At 47.0% G+C, this 22,819-nt stretch overlaps 2 protein-coding genes across 6 annotated transcripts in view; one reads left to right on the forward strand and one right to left on the reverse strand.

The window, feature by feature from the left end:
- The window catches only part of CCDC47 (coiled-coil domain containing 47), a 23,705-nt gene extending 21,718 nt beyond the window's left edge, over positions 1–1,987 (reverse strand). The window contains exon 1 of the mRNA XM_040331335.1: positions 1,872–1,987. Coding sequence (XP_040187269.1) covers positions 1,872–1,972 — 101 coding nt within the window. The 5' untranslated portion in view covers positions 1,973–1,987. The remainder of the gene's footprint in view (positions 1–1,871) is intronic.
- Positions 1,949–22,819, forward strand: part of STRADA (STE20 related adaptor alpha) — a 28,663-nt gene continuing 7,792 nt past the window's right edge. The window contains exons 1-8 of one of the 5 annotated variants that reach the window (XM_040331336.1): positions 1,949–2,025; positions 3,780–3,839; positions 10,005–10,062; positions 12,498–12,526; positions 17,115–17,220; positions 17,992–18,113; positions 19,806–19,914; positions 21,392–21,515. In XM_040331336.1, coding sequence (XP_040187270.1) covers positions 3,828–3,839; positions 10,005–10,062; positions 12,498–12,526; positions 17,115–17,220; positions 17,992–18,113; positions 19,806–19,914; positions 21,392–21,515 — 560 coding nt within the window. In that variant the 5' untranslated portion in view covers positions 1,949–2,025; positions 3,780–3,827. The other 4 variants (XM_040331337.1, XM_040331338.1, XM_040331339.1 and 1 more) reach the window with 4 other exon arrangements.

A 22,819-nucleotide genomic window follows, 5' to 3' on the forward strand; every position in this document is an offset into this window, starting at 1 on the left:
AGAAGCCGCACCACTCTAATCTCCTGAAGAAGAGCATGAGGGTAACATGTAGAGTTTTCTTTACCACGTCTCGACCACCAACCAGCGTTGCCTTCTACTGATATCACTCCATCTGAATCATGTGATCGATATTTTTCACTGTGGTAATGGTTGTGTTAGGTGGTGTGAGCGTTGTCTAGACAAAACACAATGTTTGGTTTTTAACATGTCATGTCATGTCAACAATGTGAATTTAAAAAATAAATTCAAGTTTAATTTGTAATTCAATGCTATGGATGTGCCTTTAAAGTCCATTCTCCTTCTCATGAATAAATGCTGGTAGCTTAATTGGCTACGGTCTTGATTTTCCCTACTATGTGTATGTATAAATGCGGGTTAGGGACCTTCGATTGGAAGCAGTTTGAGGGCAATGACTGAAGTGAATGTACAATGAATATGTAAAGCGCTGCGTGAATTGACGACGGTGAAGGTGCCCACAGCCCACCCACACCGCCATGCCCACCCACCCATCCCACACCGCCAAGTCCAACCCGCCACACAGCCCACACCGCCAAGTCCAACCCGCCACACAGCCCACTCCGCAAGTGCAACCCAGCCCACACCAACCCACCACACAGCCCACACCGCCATTCCAACCCGCCACATTGCCATTCCAACCCGCCACACAGCCCACTCCGCAAGTGCAACCCAGCAACACCGCCCACACCAACCCACCACACAGCCCACACCGCCAAGTCCAACCCGCCACACAGCCCAGTCCAACCCGCCACACCGCCCAGTCCAACCCGCCACACAGCCCACACCGCCAAGTCCAACCCGCACCGCCAGTGCAGCCCGCCACACAGCCCACTCCGCAAGTGCAACCCAGCAACACCGCCCACACCAACCCGCCACACAGCCCACAGCGCCAAGTCCAACCCGCCACACAGCCCACACCGCCAAGTCCAACCCGCCACACAGCCCACACCGCCAAGTCCAACCCGCCACACAGCCCACACCGCCAAGTCCAACCCGCCACACAGCCCACACCGCCAAGTCCAACCCGCCACACAGCCCACACCGCCGTACCGTCAAGTCCAACCCACCACACCACCAAGTCCAACCCAGCCACACAGCCCACACCGTCAGTGCAACCCGCCACACAGCCCACACCGCCATACAGCCCAGCCATACAGCCCACACCGCCATACAGCCCACACCGCCATACAGTCCAGCGACATCGCCCACACCAATCCGCCACACAGCCCATACCGCCATCCAACCCGCCACACAGCCCACACCGCCAGTCCAGGCCGCCATACAGCCCACACCGCCATACAGCCCAGCCACACAGCCCACACCGCAGCCACACAGCAATCCGCCACACAGCCCACACCGCCAGTCCAGCCCGCCACACAGCCCACAACGCCAGTCCAGCCCACAACGCCAGTCCAATCCGCCATACAGCCCACACCACCAGTCCAACCCGCCATACAGCCCACACCGCCAGTGCAACCCGCCATACAGCCCACACCGCCAGTGCAACCCAGCCACCATCATGTAGAAGTCCAGGAGGAGGACATATTACATTATATTTCTAGTTCATAGTCATAATTTATCTAAAACAAGGAGAGAGCGATATATATCTCTATCTAGCACTCCTAACATTATCACCAGCACAGCTCTCCTTCTCCCTGAGGTCACACTTCCCCCCCCCCCCCCTGTGTACTTCATATATGATGACTCTACAGAGTGCTGGAGGTGTCCTGTAATACAGTGTCCCCCATACACAGCTCTCTATACACGTCTCCTCCTTTATATACACACATATGGATGACATGAGCCGTACATAAGCCCCGGTGTACCATTCACCCCCCAGTCCGCCATATTACCCCCAGCAGCTGCTCTTCTGCTCTCCTCCACTCTCCCCTGCTGACTTACAGGCCGCACCGGAAGTGACACGTGCAGGCGGTCTCCGCCCAGGCTGGGTCATTTCCGGGGCAGAGCGGAAGTAGCGGAGAGCCGGGCAGGCGTTCAGGGAGAGGGGTGTGTATATGTCTGCGGAGGACTACAAGTCCCATTATGGCGGAAAGGGAGGAGGGGCTTCCTGTGTACACAGTCTGGGTTCTCCGTACTGCAGTCCTGGGTGAGGGGGACCCCCATATTTGGTATTATATCTCTTAGGAAGAGGTATAGTGTACTATAAGGCAGGCCAGGCTGGTGTGTGTAGTAGTCTGTCATTGGTGTGTGCTGTCCTCAGTACTTTATATGGGGGGAGCTCCAGGATGGGGATTATTGATAGTACAGGCTGGAGTCCCTGTGTGTAGTCATGGTGACAGCAGATCGGAGGGGGGTCCTGTGTGTAGTCATGGTGACAGCAGATCGGAGGGGGGTCCTGTGTGTAGTCATGGTGACAGCAGATCGGTGGGGGTGTCCTGTGTGTAGTCATGGTGACAGCAGATCGGAGGGGGTCCTGTGTGTAGTCATGGTGACATCAGAGCAGTGGGGGTCCTGTGTGTAGTCATGGTGACAGCAGAGCAGAGGGGGGTCCTGTGTGTAGTCATGGTGACAGCAGAGCAGAGGGGGGTCCTGTGTGTAGTCATGGTGACAGCAGAGCAGTGGGGGGTCCTGTGTATAGTCATGGTGACAGCAGAGCAGTGGGGGGTCCTGTGTGTAGTCATGGTGACAGCAGAGCAGTGGGGAGTCCCTGTGTGTAGTCATGGTGACAGCAGAGCAGTGGGGAGTCCCTGTGTGTAGTCATGGTGACAGCAGAGCAGTGGGAAGTCCCTGTGTGTAGTCACGGTCACAGCAGAGCAGTGGGGGGTCCTCTGTGTAGTCATGGTGACAGCAGAGCAATGGGGGTCCTGTGTGTAGTCATGGTGACAGCAGATCAGTGGGGGGCCCTGTATGTAGTCATGGTGACAGCAGAGCAGTGGGGAGTCCTGTGTGTAGTCATGGTGACAGCAGAGCAGTGGGGAGTCCTGTGTGTAGTCATGGTGACAGCAGAGCAGTGGGGGGTCCTGTGTGTAGTCATGGTGACAGCAGAGCAGTGGGGGGGGGGGGGGGGTCCTGTGTGTAGTCATGGTGACAGTAGAGCAGTGGGGGGGGGTCCTGTGTGTAGTCATGTTGACAGCAGAGCAGTGGGGGGTCCTGTGTGTAGTCATGTTGACAGCAGAGCAGTGGGGAGTGCCTGTATGTAGTCATGGTGACAGCAGATCAGTGGGGGTCCTGTGTGTAGTCATGGTGACAGCAGAGCAGTGGGGAGTCCCTGTGTGTAGTCATGGTGACAGCAGAGCAGTGGGGGTGTCCTGTGTGTAGTCTTGGTGACAGCAGAGCAGTAGGGGGGGGGGGGTCCTGTGTGTAGTCATGGTGACAGCAGAGCAGTGGGGAGTCCTGTGTGTAGTCATGGTGACAGCAGATCAGTGGGGAGTCCCTGTGTGTAGTCATGGTGACAGCAGAGCAGTGGGGGGTCCTGTGTGTAGTCATGGTGACAGCAGAGCAGTGGGGGGTCCCTGTGTGTAGTCATGGTGACAGCAGAGCAGTGGGGAGTCCCTGTGTGTAGTCATGGTGACAGCAGAGCAGTGGGGGGTCCTGTCTGTAGTCATGGTGACAGCAGAGCAGTGGGGAGTCCCTGTGTGTAGTCATGGTGACAGCAGAGCAGTGGGGGGTCCTGTGTGTAGTCATGGTGACAGCAGAGCAGTGGGGAGTCCCTGTGTGTAGTCATGGTGACAGCAGAGCAGTGGGGAGTCCCTGTGTGTAATCAGATCTTTCCATTAATCGGATCTTTTCCAACTTTTCAGGTTCTAGTTTATGGCATCTTAACATCTATTTGACATAAAGAGGACCTCATGTCTTTTCTTGTAAGTTGTCCTCCATGGAGGAATTTTTTATTTCCTTTGTAACATTTAGTTCTTATCTGGTCCGTGAATTCTTGGAGCATCTCTGTGGTAAGTACAGAAGCAATATAGACTCACCAGTCACTTTATTAGGTACACCTGTTCAATTGATTGGTAACACAAATTGCTAATCAGCCATTCACATGGCAGAAACTCAATGCATTTAGGCGTCTTGACGTGGTGAAGACAACTGGTTGAAACTGAGCATCAGAAAATGGATTTAAGTGACTTTGAACATGGCATGGTTGTTGGTGCCAGACGGGCTGGTCTGAGGATTTCAAACTGCTGATCTACTGGGATTTTCACACACAATCATCTCTCGGGTTTACAGAGAATAGTTTAAAAAAGAGAAAATATCCAGTTATGTGATGGAAAATGCTTTGTTGCTGTCAGAGGAGAATGTGAAGATTAGTTCGAGATGATAGAAAGGCAACGGTAACTCAAATAACCACTCGTTGAAACCAAGGTATGCAGAATACATCTCTGAATGCACAACACATCGGATTCTTGAAGCAGATGCGCTACAGCAGCAGAAGACTACACCAGGTGCCACTCCTGCTAAGAACAGGAAACTGAGGGTACAATTTGCACAGGCTCACCAAAATTGGACAATGGAAGATTGGAAAAACTAGGGGTGCAACGGATCACCATTGATCTTATGTTGCTGGGGGGGGAGTCGGTTGTTGCTGAAAGAGATCTACTGTTGGGAGAGGGGTCTATTGTTTAAGGAAGACAGAGAGTCTATTAATGCTGGCTGTGCAGAGATCTGTTGATGCTGCCATACCTGTCTTTAGACAGGTATCTGCACCCCCCTCCCCCCTGAAAGGTGTCAAATGTGACACCGGAGGGGGGGCGGGTTCCGATCAGCGTGAGTTCCACTTTAGGGTGGAGCTCCGCTTTAAGGTCGCTCTGAAGGCAAAGGGGGGTCCGACCCAGTACCAGCAAGGGGTACCTAATAAAGTGTCTGGTGAGTAGATAGCAGCTCTCCAGTGTCATGACACTAGAACTGCCACTGGTCAGGGAGTGGTGAAATACAGACCGATACGGGGCGGGTCAAACATGCTGGAAGGTTTATTCATTTGTTTGCTGTCTGTGTTCCATTGAGGACATTTTCTATCCCAAGAAGACGCTAATGAGAGGAGTTCTCTCCAAGATAAGAGGAGGCCTCTCTTAGACAGGGGGGGTGAGCACACAGAGGTACATGGGAGTGAAAAAAGACTATGGCCCGGATTCACATACATTGGCGCATATTATTGCCGGCGTAGCATATTCAATATACGCTACGCCGAAGCAGCGCAGAGAGGCAGGCATCGAATTCACAAAGTACTTGCCTCCCAAACTGCGCTGGGTTCCCTCGGCGCAACCTGCCGTAAGTGGAAGTGGGCGTGAGCCATCCTAATGAGGTGTGACCCCATGTTGGGCCGAGCGCCATAAAGATACGAATGGCGCATGTGCCGTCCCGTGGACGTATCCCAGTGCGCATGCTCAGAATCAGGTCGGATCGACTGCCTAAGATACGACGAATCACTGCCTACGACGTGAACGTAACCTACGCCCAGCCCTATTCACGTACTACGTAAACGGTGTAAAATACGACGGCTGTGTTCCCTGGTCCATACGTTTGCATGAGCTGCGCCTCATAGATGGGGAATAACTTTACGCCGGACGTATGACTTACGCAAACCACATATATTATGCGCCGGTCGCAAGTACGTTCGTGAATCGACGTATCTCCCTCATTTCCATATTTGAATAGGAAATCAATGGGAGCGCCACTTGCGGCCAGCTTAAATATGCGCCCACGATACGACGGCGTAGGAAAGTTACGTCGGTCGGATGAAGCCGATTTTCAGGCATATCTTAGTTCTGTGGGCACGGCGAACAGATACGACAGCGCATATTTACACTTACGCGGCGTATCTCGAGATACGTCGGCGTAAGTGCTTTGTGAATCCAGGCCATCTAGTTCAACCAAAAAAACAAATAGAAAACCTCCATATACACCAGGGATCTTCAAGCTACGGCCCTCCAACTGTTGCGGAACTACAAGTCCCATGAGGCATTGTAAAACTCTGACATTCACAGACATGACTAGGCATGACGGGAATTGTAGTTCCTGAACAACTGGAGGGCCGTAGTTTGAGGACCCCTGATCTACACAATCCTGTACCCACAGTTGATCCAGAGGATCGCCAGGCGCCCTTTTTTGGGCTTCCCTGGCAAAGCGGGAGAGAAAGAAAGTATTTATGTCTAGCCACTGTTGCTGGCCTTAACCACTTAAGCCCCGGACCATTTTGTTGCTAAATGCCCAGGCCAGGTTTTGCGATTCGGCACTGCGTCGCTTTAACAGACAATTGCGCGGTCGTGCGACTAGGCTCCCAAACAAAATTGGCGTCCTTTTTTCCCCACAAATAGAGCTTTCTTTTGGTGGTATTTGATCACCTCTGCGGTTTTTATTTTTTGCGCTATAAACAAAAATAGAGCGACAATTTTGAAAAAAATGCAATATTTTTTACTTTTTGCTATAATAAATATCCCCCAAAAACATATATATAAAAAAAAAGATTTTCCTCAGTTTAGGCCGATACGTATTCTTCTACCTATTTTTGGTAAAAAAAATCGCAATAAGCGTTTATCGATTGGTTTGCGCAAAATTTATAGCGTTTACAAAATAGGGGATAGTTTTATTGCATTTTTATAAATTTTTTTTTTTTTTTTTTACTACTAATGGCGGCGATCAGCGTTTTTTTCGTGACTGTGACATTATGGCGGACACTTCAGACAATTTTGACACATTTTTGGGACCATTGTCATTTTCACAGCAAAAAATGCATTTAAATTGCATTGTTTATTGTGAAAATGACAGTTGCAGTTTGGGAGTTAACCACAGGGGGCGCTGTAGGAGTTAGGGTTCACCTTGTGTGTGTTTACAACTGTAGGGGGGTGTGACTGTAGGACTGACGTCATCGATCGAGTCTCCCTATAAAAGGGATTACTCGATCGATGCAGCCACCACAGTGAAGCACGGGGAAGCCGTGTTTACATACGGCTCTCCCCGTTCTTCAGCTCCGGGGAGTGATCGTGACGGAGCGTCTATAAACGAATAGCCGGGCCGTAGTCCCGGATCGCTCCCCGCGGGAAAGGCATGGACGTACAGGTATGCCAATGTGCCTGTACGTGCCATTCTGTGGACGTACATATACATGCGGCGGTCGGCAAGTGGTTAAAGGTAATTTGTATTCTTTGCCTGAGCAATTGAAGGCCTTTTTTATCTGCCTGCAGGTAAGAACAAGAGGCTACTCTAGAGCACAGTGAGCCAACGTTATTAAATTTGGATAATAACATCACTATGATGTCATGCATTTATGCAAGGTGATTTACACGTCTGTCACCGGCTGTCGGCTTCACAGTGGGATGGCTCCGGCGGGTTCAGATTTGTCTGAACATGCCTGAGCTCGTTACTGTTAAAATAAAGTGACTGTTCAGCCCTGGGAATTTATACAAATCATGTGGGTTGAGTTACTAAAACTGTAGAGTGCAAAATATGGTGCAGCTGTGCGTGGTAGCCAATCAGCTTCTAACTTCAGCTTCTTCAATTAAGCTTTGGCCAAAAAAAAAAAAACAGAAGCTGATTGGTTTTCTTTTGTAAAAGTATTTTATTGGCAAAGAACTTCGAACCGGTAAGGTTAATAAACAATGAGGCGGTTACATTGTATATTGTAAAAGCGGAGGGAAAAAAAGAAATCCCAATGCAAGGATAAATCAAGAAGGTTACAGGATAATTGAGTTCCATGTGTAATCATAACGAGTCCAAAAGTCACAGATTAAGAGCTCAAGTGTCCTGATTGTATCCTAGGGTGAGCTAGACACAGAACAATCCGGGGCTCTTGATGTAGGAGCTAATTATTAAAGTGAAACATCCACATAGGGAAATACACCCTTCATTATTAGGGGGATACGATGGCTATAACCATTGTGACAGGAAGTCAGGTAAATCTGTGGGTGTTGTCACAGACGGGACATACATTTTTGCCTTGTTTAGACAATACACCAATTGTTATTAGGCGTCGGTTGCAAATGTAGCCAGAAAAGGCTAAAGGCCGTTGGAAGACTCCAGCTGTTCAGAATGAGGCAATTAAGGCCTCTATAAGTAGTCCAGAGGATTACCACTGAATTGCTGCTTCCTGAGGCTTTGTGAGGAAGGAGAGCAGCATACTGAAAGTCTTCTGAGAAGTTGAGGAGAGGATTGATTTTTCTGTGTGATAAAAAACAAAAGACTATTGTTTTTCTGCTGTATGACCAGCAGTGTCTGCCCAGCACTAGGCTGTACCAGACTCCATAGATAGGTTCCTGTGTGGTGAAGGTAGATGCCCAAAGTGGCCAGGGTTTATTTTATGTTTGATTTTGTTTATGCTGTTTGGATGCTCATTGTGTGGTTAATTGTTGAAGCTGATTGGTTTTCTATGCAGAGCTGCACCAGATTTTTCACTTCCGTTTTTGTAAATCAACCCCCATGGTGTCACCAGGATAGGAAGGCACAGACGGCACTAAATACTTTGTTCTCCTAACCTTCCATCCAATAGTCTCCTTAAGAGACACATGAAACGTCCCTCTATACAAAACACATTTTAGAGACTTGGGCCCCTTTCACAGGTGACGGATGCGCAGAAAGGACTCCGCTAGCTCAGCAGGAGACCGATCCGTTGATCCCCACTAAACAGGCGGATGACAGGTCCGTCTCTGCTCACTGTTTAGGGACGGACCTGTCAGAGCCCCGCTGTTCTCTTTGGGGAGATCGGATGAAAACTCATGCGCTGGACAGATGGCGACTGTATCGCCATCCTTCTGTTTTGAGCGGATCTTGTCAGATCGGATGGCATACACATCCCTGTTGACTTCTGCCTGCCCATAGAAGTCAAGGGGTGGTCCGCTTGGATCCGCCTGAAAAACAGACAGGCGGGCCGATTGTGTGAAAGGGGCCTTTAACCACTTAAGGACCCCTTCACGCCGATATACGTCGGCAGAAGGGCACAAGCACGTACCTGTACGTCCTCTTTAAGAGCCAGGTCGCGAGCGCGGCACGCTCACGACCGGTCTGAAACTACATGATCGCGCCCGCAGACCCGATTGCCGCTGGTGTCCCGCGAACGGTCACAGGAGCTGAAGAACGTGGTGAGGTGTGTGTGTGTGTGTGTGTGTGTGTGTGTGTGTGTGTGTGTAAACACACCTTCCCCATTCTTCATTGTGGCAATGTCAGTGATCTCTGTTCCCTGATATAGGGAAAGACGATCACTGATGTCACGAGTCCAGCCCAGCCCCCCTACAGTTGAAAACACATATGAGGTCACACTTAACCCCTACAGCGCCCCCTAGTGGTTAACTCCCTTTACTGCATTGTCATTTTCACAGTAATCGATGCATTTTTATAGCACTTTTCGCTGTGAAAATGACAATGGTCCCAAAAATGTGTCAAAATTGTCCGATGTGTCCGCCATAATGTCGCAGTTATGAAAAAAAATCACTGGTTAGTAGTAAAAAAATAATTATTAATAAAAATGCAATAAAACTATTCCCTATTTTGTAAACGCTATAAATTTTGCGCAAACCAATCGATAAACGCTTATTGCGATTTTTACTAAAAATAGGTAGAAGAATATGTATCGGCCTAAACTGAGGAAAAAAATATTTTTTTTTATATATTTTTGGGGGATATTTATTATAGCAAAAAGTAAAAAATATTGAATTTTTTTCAAAATTGTCGCTCTATTTTTGTTTATAGCGCAAAAAATAAAAACCGCAGAGGTGATCAAATACCACCAAAAGAAAGCTCTATTTGTGGGAAAAAATTACGCCAATTTTATTTGGGAACCACGTCGCACGACCGCACAATTGTCAATTAAAGCGACGCAGTGCGGAATGGCAAAAAGGGGCAAGGTCCTTAACCTGCATTATGGTCTGGGTCTTAAGTGGTTAAAGATATTATTATTTCATGTTCACCCAACAAAAATGTATCTCTTATTCCTGATCATAATAGACACAAACCTGAACATCCCCAGAGCCGGTTCCTAGTCTGTCATTTTGTACTTTTGTATCACTTTTTTTTTTTCCTTGTTTATTTTTTTCCTCCAGCGTTGGGTTTCTGACCGGATCCTGGTTGATGGCTTGAGGGAACTGGAGTTTTTTGGAGGTTAGTTGTTTAAATCCTCATCCCCATTGTTGGGAATTGATACCACTCCTCCCAGTGTTTTAGTTTTTTTATTTTCATGTGACAAAGTAGAGACTTCCCTTCTGTGTGTTTCTTTAATCTTCTTTTTTTCTCTTTCAGTGGCCTGCTTTGCATGTTTTGATTCAGTAGTTGGGTTTTTTTTATTACAGGAATTAAGGATAAAGTGGACCTTTGCTATAACCCCTTCTTCCGCATCCTGTTCCCATAGCTAATAGATGGTAAAAAAAGGTACCTAAACAGTACATTTATAGGTCGATGTCAATTATTCCCTGACATGGTAATAGAATAATGCTTTTCTGGGAAGGTGTCTACTTCTTAGGCCTCGTACACACGTCCGAACATGTTTGCTGAAACTGGTCCGTGGACATGTTCGGTCGTCTGTACGGCCGACCGGACCGGATTCCCGGCCGAGCGGACAGGTTTCCAGCGGACAAATGTTTCTTAGCATGCTAAGAAACATGTCCCCTGGAAGCCTGTTCGTCGGACATGTTCGGTCGTCTGTATGACTCACCGGACATGTCCGCTCGGCCGAAAGCCCTCGCATGCGTCAAAGTGATTTGACGCATGCGTGGAAGCATTGACCTTCCAGGGTCGCGCACGTCGCCACATCATCGTCGCGGCCACGTCACTGCATATCCTGTCCGCGGGTTATTTGGTCTGATGGTGTGTACAGCCATCAGACCAAATTATCCCAGCGGACATGTCCAATGAAAACGGTACGCGGACCGTTTTCATCAGACAGGTCCCGTTGTGTGTACGAGGCCTAAGTATTAAAGAGCAATCCTTAAAGTAGACCTAGAGCCAGTTTTAATGTTAATGGATAAGTTCACCTTTAAAAAAAAAAGTAATGTAAAAGTAAAATGTAATATTTTTTTACAATTGAGTCTGCAGAGCATTGCTCCTGCTATCCGTGGATGTTGGGTACAATATCCGGCTGCTGCAGACACTGCTGAGAGCTGTCTGCCCGTATCTCCGTACAGGCAGATGCAGGAACTGTCGGTTAACTACCAGGGCACTGATGGGCACCTTGGTAGTTCGTTGAGAACCGTGATGGCAGTTCTCTCATTCAAAGATCTGTGTGAGGCTAGGTTCACACTGCTGCGAATTCAAAATCGCATGCATCACCTCTGCACCGTTCTTTAGAGAGGATGGTTAACTTTCTTGTAATAACAACCGATGCGCTCAGCTGTTATTACAAACTGTGGGAGGGCATGTCATTTTCCCCTCTGCTCCACCCAGGTCTCCCATCACACAGAACGACCAACTGGCACGTTCACTGGCTGGCCGCGGACCCAAACAAAGCCGGAATCAGAAAAAGTCATGACATCACTTCCAGATTACTGGCATCCTAAAGGAGGCAGTTTTAAAACCTAGAAAGTATTCAAAAAACGCTGATCTTGGCGTTTTGAATACTTTTAAGTGCAGTGGAGGAGTTTGGGGTCTTATAGAACCCAGATCCCTCCATAAAGAGTACCTGTCACTGCCTATTACTGTCACATGGGATGTTTACTTTCCTTTTGACAGCAATAAAAGTGAAAAATAAAATTTAAGGATAGTGTCCAGAATATCTGCTCCAGATATCGGCTATAAGTCGAAAAAATTGGTATCGCCCTGATAAAACGATATCGACCACCCCCCCCAGTGGCCTCTGCTTTTTTTTCCGTTAGGATTGTACCATCTCTGTCCAGGCATCCTCAGGGGTCAAGATCTATTTCTTGGACCAAGATATCCTCTCAGAAATTTCCATTATGTAAAGTCCAGGGTTTTTGTAGTTCTTGGCCTTGTTCATAAATGTCAGTCCCTGCTGCAGCCTCTCGCCTGCTTTTCTACAAAGTTACAATGTACAGTGCAATCCCTGGGGGGGAAGAGACTGAGGAAGTTCTTCTTCCTGCTTTGAGTAGACTGATGACGACATCATCTGAGTCTAGGCCGAACCGCTTGTCTGGAACTCGAGAGCTGACACATGTACATGGCATGCCCGCCCTTGACATAAAAAATGATATCTAGTTCACTTTAAATGCTTACCTTACCTAAAGTAATTGCTTCTCCAGCCCACCATAGCTGGCCAGGCTATCAAAGACTGGTCATTGGTCATATGACCTAAGCTTAGACTGAAGTTTAGGCTGAGATGTCTGAGCATCTTCTCTGACTGTACCTGTCATTCCATATAGCTGAGATCACATGACCAAAATCCCAGACCATTCATTTCTTTATGAAAGGTCAGTAGATGTGCCAATTTTTACTTTTTGTATCAGTCTTGAAGGACAGGATATTCAGGGCAGAATAGGGGTGTTTTTATAGTTTTGGTCCACTTTAAAGAGGATTAGTGCTTGCATTTTATGTTCTATATCTATGCTTGTTCTAAGCTGAGCCAATCCTCCTCTCCCTTCCTCTAGACTCGCATTTAGGGGAGTCCCGAAAGAAAGTAAGTGGGAATGCCTGTCAATGCAGCATGTGTTTGTATGTACAGCATGGAGGCATCTGAATGTGGGTCAGGCTCATCCCAAGCAGCCTGGTCTTGTAGAGCACACTTAGATTTCTGGGTACTTTTGACTATTCATTCTATAGCCCCTTTCCCCCATTAGTCTTCCTACAGTTGTGTGTTTCCTTTGATATACAGACACTTTAGGTAGATTCACGTAGAGATGCCTAAACTTGCGGCGGCGTAGCTTAGCGTGTTTAGGCTACGCCGCCGTAAGTTAGCTAGGCAAGTACATGATTCACAATGTACTTGCCTGCTAAGTTACGGCGGCGTAGCCTAAAGCAGGCGGGCGTAAGGGCGCCTAATTCAAATGTGTGTAAGGGGGGGCGTGTTTTATGTTAATTGGGCTTGACCTTACGTTTTTGACGTTTTCTTTAACTGCGCATGCGCCGGGCGCCTACATTTCCCAGTATGCATTGCGGCTAAGTACGCCGCGCGGGCCTATTGATTTCGACATGGACGTAAATCGCTATTCGCGGACGACTTACACAAACGACGTAAAAATTTCGAAGCGGGAACGGCGGCCATACTTTAACATTACTATTCCATCTAATAGATGGAATAACTTTAGGCCTGATAATGCCTTACGGAAACGGCGTAAATGTACTGCGGCGGCCGGGCGTACGTTCGTGAATCGGCGTATCTACTAATTTACATATTCTACACCGACCGCAATGGAAGCGCCACCTAGCGGCCAGCCTCAATATTGCAACCTAAGATAGGACGGCGCAAGCCGTCGTATCTTAGATATGTTTAAGTGTATCTCTGTTTGAGAATACACTTAAACATAAGTCGGCGTAGATTCTGTGTTAGGTCGGCTTATTTACTGATACGCCGACCTAACTCTTTGTGAATCTACCTAACTTATGTTCAGGGTCGTGCTAGGAGCCGATGGTAGGTTGGGTGGCCATTTTTGCAAACTGAGGTTGTAACCAGAGTAGCGAAACATATTGCAGAAGAAGTATTGTAGATCAGTATCACAGGAGCTTGTGGGAATATTTTGCTCAGACTGTGATCTTGCCCCTAAGCATTGCAAGAGGGGGTGGTACCTGCTCTGAAAACCCATTTCTGTCAGGACTGGCCATTAACAGTAATTTCTAATTATTTGGTGGCCTGCAGCCAAGTAGGAGATGTTTCTCTGGTCCAGTTTCCCCATATAAAGGCAGCTGGATCGTCTACATCAATATCATGACTTGCATGCATTCATCAAGGTAAGAATTTGGACCATGGGTGAATAAATGCAATTAATAACCTGACTTTTGATCTGTCATTTAGCACAGTGCTAGGAGAGAAGAGGATGTATGATAGCAACAGTTTTCTACACAATGTTCTACTAAATTTGATGTGGTGTATGAAAAAAGAAACTCAGAATAAACAGGCTGCATATGGAAAGATGCTAGAGATGTGTACTGCCCTCTCTGACTCTCTTAATAGATCAGGCTGCGGGGGTGAGTCTGTAATCCATAACAGTGCTGCCTGTATTGTATGTGACACCTTTCATTTCATTTTCATGGACATTTTTCCGACTTCTCAAGTACTTGACTTGTGCTGCGTGTGTGGTGCTCACCCACATATTGTAAAGGGAGCGTACTTTGTTCTATATTCTTCTTCCTCTTGCTGCTGTCAGTCAGCCAACCAGGAGAGAGAAAGGGAATGGGGCTGGGGGCCACAGCTCCGTGTCTGACTGTGACTCGGCTCGGGGGCCCCTATAGCAAGCCGCTTGCTGTGGGGGGGGGGGCTCGGCAAGAGGGAGGGGCCAGGATCTCAAAAGAGGGACCCGAGAAGAGGAGGATCCTGTTTGCTCTGTGAAACTCCACTGAAACACAGCAAAACAAGTCTTTAACAATCACTTTAATGCTGCTGGATTGCACAGACTTGGGGACAGGAGGTGACACAGGAAGCTGTTCCGCTGAACCAGAATCTACGTGGAAGGAATTGTAAATCGCAAGACTGTCTTTACAAAAATGGTAAACTTTTTACAAATAAAACCATGAATATATCTATAATATAATTTTAGTATATTCTAATCTAAATAAAATCTGTTAGGTAGATTCAGGTAGAGTTAGGCCGACTTATCAGTAGATAAGCCGACCTAACTCAGAATCTATTTCGACCTATGTTTAAGTGTATGCTCAAACAGAGATACGCTTAAACATATCTAAGATACGACGGCTTGCGCCATCCTATCTTAGATTGCAATATTTTGAATAGCCGCTAGGTGGCGCTTCCATTGCGGTCGGCGTAGAATATGTAAATGAGTTGATACGTCGATTCACGAACGTACGCCCGGCTGCCGCAGTCGATTTACGCCGTTTCCGTAAGGCATTAGCAGGCCTAAAGTTATTCCACCTATTAGGTGGAATAACAATGTTAAAGTATGGCCGCCGTTCCCGCCGCGAGATTCAAATTTTTTACGTCGTTTGCGCAAGTCGTCCGCGAATCGGGATTTACGTCCACGTCTAAATCAATAGGCCCGTGCGGCGTACGTAGCCGCAATGCACACTGGGAAATGTAGGCGCCCGGCGCATGCGCAGTTAAAATAAGAAAAATGTAAAAAACGTGAGGTCAAGCCTTATTATCATCAAACACGCCCCCCTCCAGCACATTTGAATTTGGCGCCCTTACGCCTGCCCGTTTTAGGCTACGCCGCCGTCTATTAGCAGGCAAGTACATTGAGAATCATGTACTTGCCTAGCTAACTTACGGCGGCGTAGCCTAAACAGGCTAAGCTACGCCGCCACAAGTTTAAGCCCTCGTACCTGAATCTACCTATGTGTGTATAAACTCAGTGGATACCCATTAGAGGAGCAATCGGTGTGGACTTGAAGGATGTACTTTGGTTTGTAGCTGTAAATTCCGATCATTAAAACAAAATCTAATTATCATCTACATAACTCCAGTATAACACGTTGTAATAATTCTCATTGCATCACATATTTTGTTGGGACTTCTACATTGTGATGATTACCATCATTGTTTCTGTATTGTGATCTTCATGCTTCTACTAATTTAAAGTCAATAGGAGAATTTATCAAGGCAGGTGCAGTGTGCCTCCTATCCAGTGCAAGTAGCAGCTCTGCTTTAAGCCTCATGCACGCTGGATGTTGCTGTTGGGGGCGTCTGGCGGCGTTTTTTTGTTTTTTTTTTTCGCCTCTAAATGCCCCTTTATGTTAGTCTGTGTTCATACATACATACATACATAGGTGTTTAGAGGCAGAAAAAAAAAACCACTGACGTGCATACAGGAGCAGCAGCCTTTTGGCAGAAAAAACGCTTGACATTGGTAAATTCTTCTAAAAATGTATTAAAGGGGATGTAAAGGTTCGTCTTTTTTATTTTCTAAATAGGTTCCTTTAAAGTGGTTGTAAACCCCACTTTTTCACTTTTACCTACAGGTAAGCCTATAATAAGGCTTACCTGTAGGTATAAAGAATATCTCCTAAACCTGTACGGTTTAGGAGATATTCCCCTCGCAATGCGCCGCTGATTGCAGCTGCACATGCGCAGGGGGGATCCTCGGCTGAAGGGCCGGCCGCCCCTTGCCGGAATGAAATCTCGCCCGCGCATGCGCGTGGGAGTGACGACATCGCCGCTCCAGCCAATCACAGCGCTGGAGCAGCGATAACCGGAAGACACGCTGAGTCAAGATGACATCTCGCTCGGCGTGGACCAGGTAAGTTCCCTACACCTCGTTCCGAGGTAAGTATTGCATAATGAGCTAATATGCGGTGCATACTAGCTCATTATGGCTTTTGCCTTGCAGGTGTAAAAAAAAATAAGAAAATGTATATGGGGGTTTACAATCGCTTTAAGCTAGCGCATTGTTGGTTCATTTACCTTTTCTTTCGATTTCCCTTCTAAATGTTTTTTTTCTTTGTCTAAATTTCTCACTTCCTGTTCCTCCTCCAGTAAGCTGTTCTGGCTGACTAACCCCCAGCCAGAACGTCTCGGATGATGGGGGCAAGCTTACTGAGGAGGAACAGGGAGTGAGAAACATATTTAGAAGGGAAATCGAAGGAAAAGGTAAGTGGACCAACAATGCACAAGCTTAAAGGAACCTATGTAGAAAATAAAAAAACAAACCTTTACAACCCCTTTTAACGCTAGGCGTGTTAATTAATTTCAATGGACAGGATACATTTATTATTCGGGCCATTGAAATTAATTCCTGTAACACCCAAGTGCTTCACGCACGTTACATGTGTTTACAATTGTTTTTTTTTTCTGCCAAAGCGCTGCTGCCAAGAGGTAAGTTGTCTACAAGAGTGGGCAAAATGCCCAGTGTGCATGAGGCTTTATTTGTCCAGTGTCACTGTTCAATGCCTCCAACAGATAGGGGGTCCTTTAACCAGAAAGGACATTTTGGCAGGAATGTTACTATTTAAACTGTCGCTATTCTGTGCTGTCCCTATGCACTTGTTTTTATAAATTGCCCACTTTTCTCATCAGTGAGATATTGTGATCTGACAGAGTGACTTTGTTTCTTCTTGTCTTTTTCTACCTTGGTGTACTGTCCTGCGTTCTCCTTCAGCCCGATGAAGCTGCCAGCGCGGAGTCCATAGCGTCTTGTCGCGGTCCGGACACCATGGGTGTATACGCTCCGGATAATAGTTGTTACGAGCTCCTCACTGTCATAGGTAAATGGCTGATATTTTCTGGTTGGTCTTAATTGCTATGTATCACCAGCCCGGGACCGGTACATGGTAGCCAAGCATTTTATCTCAACATGGGGACAACTTGCCCACTCCTGTAATGATCATTTCCAAATAGATTTTGTGCAGCTCTGCAAATATCTCTGAACTCCTTGTTCACGAGCCTGGGAACAAGGCTGGGTGGTCTCAGGTTTTTAAATTCCCCAATCTAAAAATTGAAGGGAAGTCCAAAGCTAGATATCTGGATTGCTGATCATCTGTCACCATCTTAAAAAAGAAAAAAAATTAACTCACTGTTTGTTTAATGTCACTTTAAAAAGTCAATTTTGGCCAAGCTGGCCCAAACAAACTATTTCTATTAACGATGTGGCCTCTGGGTGTATTGTGATGGACTGTAAGTAGCATTAGCTTCTTACAGTAAGTGCTGTTGTGTTCAAACAGCAGTACAGACAACTTCCCATCTGCTGCCAGAGAGTCGGGCTTAGTGCTTCTAGTGCCATTCGGGAGAAGCCTTGTATTTTTATCAGTAAATACAAGACTTCCTGTGATTTGTCGAGGTGGAGAATTGGGCAGATGATGTCACAATCTCCACCTCGGTCAATCAGGAAGCCCAGTGTTCATTGATCTAAATACAAGGGAGAAGGAATTTAGACTCAACTGTCTAAATTTTCTGGGATTTGTCCAGGCCTTGTTTACAAAGCGATTTTGTACCATTTAGAATCCGATGGTCTGCTGATGCTTTCTCTTCTTCCTCAGGGAGAGGATTTGAAGACCTGATGACAGTAAACTTGGCACGGTACAAACCGTTGGGAGAGTATGTTTGTATCAGAAGAATTAACTTGGAGTCTTGTACCAATGATATGGTGGCCTTCCTGCAGGTAATCTTTCCTCCATTTTTGTGTCATTTATTCATTATGTAGCTTTATTATTTACTGTATTTATCGGCGTATACCGCACACTTTTTTGCCCTGAAAATCCCTGTTTGAACCACTGCGCTGACATATACCGAGCGCAGTACACTCAGGTATAGTCGGGCAGGCTCAGCTCCTCTCGCGGTCACGTCCTGTACGTCCTTTACGCGAGAGGAGCCGAGCCTGCCCGACTATACCCGAGTGTACTGCGCTCGGTATATGTCGGCGCAGTGGTTCAAACACAGCGCGGGGATCGAGCGGGGAGGACACCACGATGGCCGCAGAAGGACGCCGGACCGGACGAGGCCGCCGATGGACGACGGGCAGGACGCGATTGACGACGGGCAAGACAACGACAAGGGGCATCCAAACTGTAAGTATTTTTTTTTTTTCAGGAATTTTCCTTCAAGTTAGGGGGGTGCGAGCTATACGCCGGGGCGCGTTATAGCAAGATAAATACGGTACTTCTTTATACCCTCAGATGTTTGCTGCATTCCCCCTGATGAATGCACTTCCAAGTATCTTGTATAAACATACCTTTTTATAAAAGACCACATTTACCACCTATTGCCTGCTTTACCTAAGTTTGCAAACTATCAATATTCCCTAACGGTGTTCCCTCTATTTTTGACCGTAGTTCAGGCTTTGCAGTCACAGTATGTAGATCACATGAGGTGCGAGGTGTCACTGGTAAATGGCCAGCAGTTTCCAGTGCTGGTTGTTGGATAACTGGAGTGCTGACATAAGCCAAATGGGGTGCTAGGCTTTTTATGTCATTCATTCTAGAGCAGTGGTTCTCAACCTGCGGTTGGGACCCCCTCGTGGGTCAAATGATGATTTGCCAGGGGTCACCGAATCCTGCCGCTCTCCCAGCCTTTTTGTGGCCGCTCAGCAGGGCTGTTCCTGGATCCCGCGGTCGCCAACTCAGCCTCTTTGCAGCCGCCCATTCAGTTCATGGCATGGCTTGGGGGCAGAGACTAGTCAGCTAAATGGTGAGGAATGTGAAGTGAGAGGGGCTGGAGGAGACCCTATCTCCTGATTTCGGCATAGGTGTCACTGCTACGAGACACCACAAAGGGGTTTTAATATTGTACAAGTGGAAAGGAACCTTGGGAGCTCTAAATGTTCATGGGCTATGGGCGCAAATTACCCATTTTGCCTTGGGTGCTGACAACCCACGCTATGAAAATCATTTTATTGTTAGGGGTCCCCACAACCTGGGAAATTTTATCAAGGGGTCACGGCACTAGGAAGGTTGAGAACCACTGTTCTAGAGTGAACTTGCACTTTAAAATAGATCTTTATTCAGAAACAAAACATATTTTATCCTAACCATCCTTATCCCCAAAACGCGTTAATGGAATACTTACCTTTTCTTCCCAATATTGTGCTCCAAGCACTCTCTGATGCTGGTCACATGACCAAAGGCCAGAGCATTGGTTGTGTTGGAACATCGGTCCACTAGTCCTGTTCAGCACAGATGATGTGATCTATCATTTGGCTGTGTGACGAGAGGTAGCCAGGACTACGGGTTGGTTTCATATTCCATACTGACCAGGAGATGCTGACTTTATCTGCTGAATCTGTCAGAAGCACCAATAGTACTTGCATGGTATTTTTAGGTGTCTGTCGATACTAACCACATCTTCTTGTCTGCAGACGGAACTTCATGTGTCAAAGCTGTTCAACCATCCCAACATCCTCCCTCACAGAGCCACATTCATAGCCAACAATGAGCTTTGGGTGGTCACCCCTTTCATGGCTTATGGTAAGTAGATACTGGAAAGAAAAATGTCATTTGCTAAGGTGACATTTAGAGCACTGTTGATGGGTAGCTACTGACAATTGTTTGAGGGAATTTCCTTTCATGTTAAAAACATTTTCTCTAATTTCCAGTTGTGTCTATGGGACAGGAAAGAAAATTTCCCCAACAGGACTCTGACATAAAAAAAAACACAAATGGAGGTTCTAACCATTCTCCGAGCTATCCAAAACGAATAAAGTTTTGCCTTTTAGATACTTTCACTTAGTACTGTTAGTGTTAAAGGCGTTGTAGAGGTTTTGTTTTTTTATTTTCAAAATGGGTTCCTTTAAAGGAACACTAAAGGCAGAATAAAAAAAAAAAAAATAACAAACATGTTATACTTGCCTCCACTGCGCAGCTTGTTTTGCACAGAGTGGCCCCGAATCCTGTCTTCTGGGGTCCCTCGGCGGCTGTCTCGGCTCCTCCTCGCAAAAGCTTTCTACCTTCATGCGAGCAAGCTTGCATGGTGGAAAGCTTTTGCGAGTGCGCTCCCGTGATACAGCGGCGGCCACAGCCGCCGACTGTATCACTCGTCCCCGCCCCCCGGCGCGCCACGTCATCCGCTGTGATTAACAGCAGCGCCAGCCAATGGCTGCGCTGCTATCAATCTGCCCAGCCTAGCCAATCAAGGGCCAGGCTGGGAACCGAACAGGATGACAAGCACACGCCCGGGACTTTCGAACGGTGAGGTAAGTAAAACGGGGGATCGGGGGGGTGGTGCTGTCAGATGTTTTTTTACCTTAATGCATTAAGGTAAAAAAAACTTTTACCTTTACAACCCCTTTTAAGCTAGTGCATTGTTGGTTCACGTACCTTTTCCTTCCATTTCCCTTCTAAATGTTTATTTATTCTGTCTGAATTTCTCACTTCCTGTTTCTCCTCAGTAAGCTTGCCCCATCATCCATGGGGGTTAGTCAGCCAGAACAGCTTACTGAGGAGGAACAGGAAGTGAGAAATTTAGACAAAGAAAACATTTTGGAAGGAAAAAGTAAGTGAACCAGCAATGCACTAGCTTAAAGGAACCTATTTGGAAAATAAAAAACAAACCTTTGCAACCCCTTTTAAAGGCCACCTATACAATATGACCGGTTCGGCTTTCCCAACAATGGAACAGAGCACCTGATTCCAGCGCAGGTTTGATTAGGAGACTGCACCATGTCTGTCTTTTTTGGAATGGCTTACAAAGTGCAGCAAGTTTGATAGACTGAAGTTGCTTGTTCTCTCTCCTGACATTAAGGGGGAAATTTACTAAAACTGGTGCATATAGAATCTGGTGCAGCTGTGCATAGTAACCAAACGGCTTCTAGGTTTTTTTGCGAAGTTTAAGTGAACAAGCTGAAGTTAGAAGCTGATTGGTTACCATGCACAGCAGCACCAAATTCGGTGTGCGCCAGTTTTAGTAAATGCCCCCCCCTAACACTCACCATGTCTCTCCTGACAGGGTCAGCCAAAGACCTGATCTGCACACACTTCACAGATGGAATGAGTGAGCTGGCAATCGCTTACATCCTGCTCGGAGTGTTGAAAGCCTTGGATTACATCCATCACATGGGTTACGTTCACAGGTAACACAGGGCAGGGGTTGGCAATTTTATCATTAAAAGGGAAAATATAGGTAATTTAAGCTACAGCGTGGCCAGAAGTAGTGAAACCTCCAGTAGTATTAGACCGTGAATTGACTTGTGGCTTATAAAGGCCGGAGTGCTGCCATTGGGAGGGGGAGGCCTTGGTTTTGTGTACACCCCAAACCAATGTTGCGGGGGCTTCAGCAGGAGACTAGGGCTTTGGGGGTGTTAATGGAAGATAAATATGCGCTTCTTATTCTCCTGCTCTAAAGCTCACCTCTAATGCCCAAAATGGGAAAAGTTTTACATACATTAATAAGACTGTTTAAATTAGGCTGATTTATCTCATAGAGAGTAGAAAGACTATGGGGCAGATCCACAAAGCGAGTACGCCGGCGTATCTACTGATACGCCGGCGTACTTTCAAATTTCCCGCGTCATATCTTTGTTTTGAATCCTCAAAACAAGATACGACGGCATCTGGGTTAGATCTGACAGGCGTACATCTTCGCACGCCTTCGGATCTAAGATGCAATTCTTCGGCGTCCGCTGGGTGGCGTTCTCGTCGTAATCCGCATTGAGTATGCAATTTAGCTATTTCCGACGATCCACGAACGTACGAGTGGCCGGCGCATTCTTTTACGTCGTCTCTAGTCGGCTTTTTCAGGCATATAGTTAAAGCTCCTATGGTAAGTATGGCTGTCGTTCCCGCGTTTAATTTGAATTTTTTTTTTTCATTTGCGGAAGTTGTCCGTGAATTGCGGGATGGACGTAATTTACGTCCAAGTCAAAACAATGACGTCCTTGCGACATCATTTCGCGCAATGCACGGCGTGAAATTTAGGGACAGCGCATGCGCAGTTCGTTCAGCGCGGGGACGCGCTTCATTTAAATGAAACACGCCCCCCTACTCGCCGATTCGAATTAGGCGCCGTTACGCCGCGAGAGATGGACTACGCCGCCGTAACTTACGGCGCAAAATCTTTATGGATTCGAACCAAACTGCAGTAAGGTACGGCGGCGTAGCGTATCTCAGATACGGTGCGCCGGGGCAGATCTTTGTGGATCTGCCCCTATATCTGGTCTTTATAGGGATAAATCTAGGCTTGCACCTTCAGAGGTTGCTGTCATGTTTCTGCCTTGAAAGGCTGCTTATGCCCAATGCATCTATTCCTTGCTCCATCTTTTGAATGTCCCCAGCCCAACCGAGGAGCAGCACCTATTGTGATGGGGATCCCATGTAGAATTCTGTTCTGTTTGCCAGTGTCCCTTCTAATGTAATTTACTCCATAAACAGCCTTTTG

The sequence above is a fragment of the Rana temporaria genome, chromosome 12 (assembly GCF_905171775.1).
Source record: "Rana temporaria chromosome 12, aRanTem1.1, whole genome shotgun sequence".
Classification (NCBI taxonomy): Eukaryota; Metazoa; Chordata; class Amphibia; order Anura; family Ranidae; genus Rana; species Rana temporaria.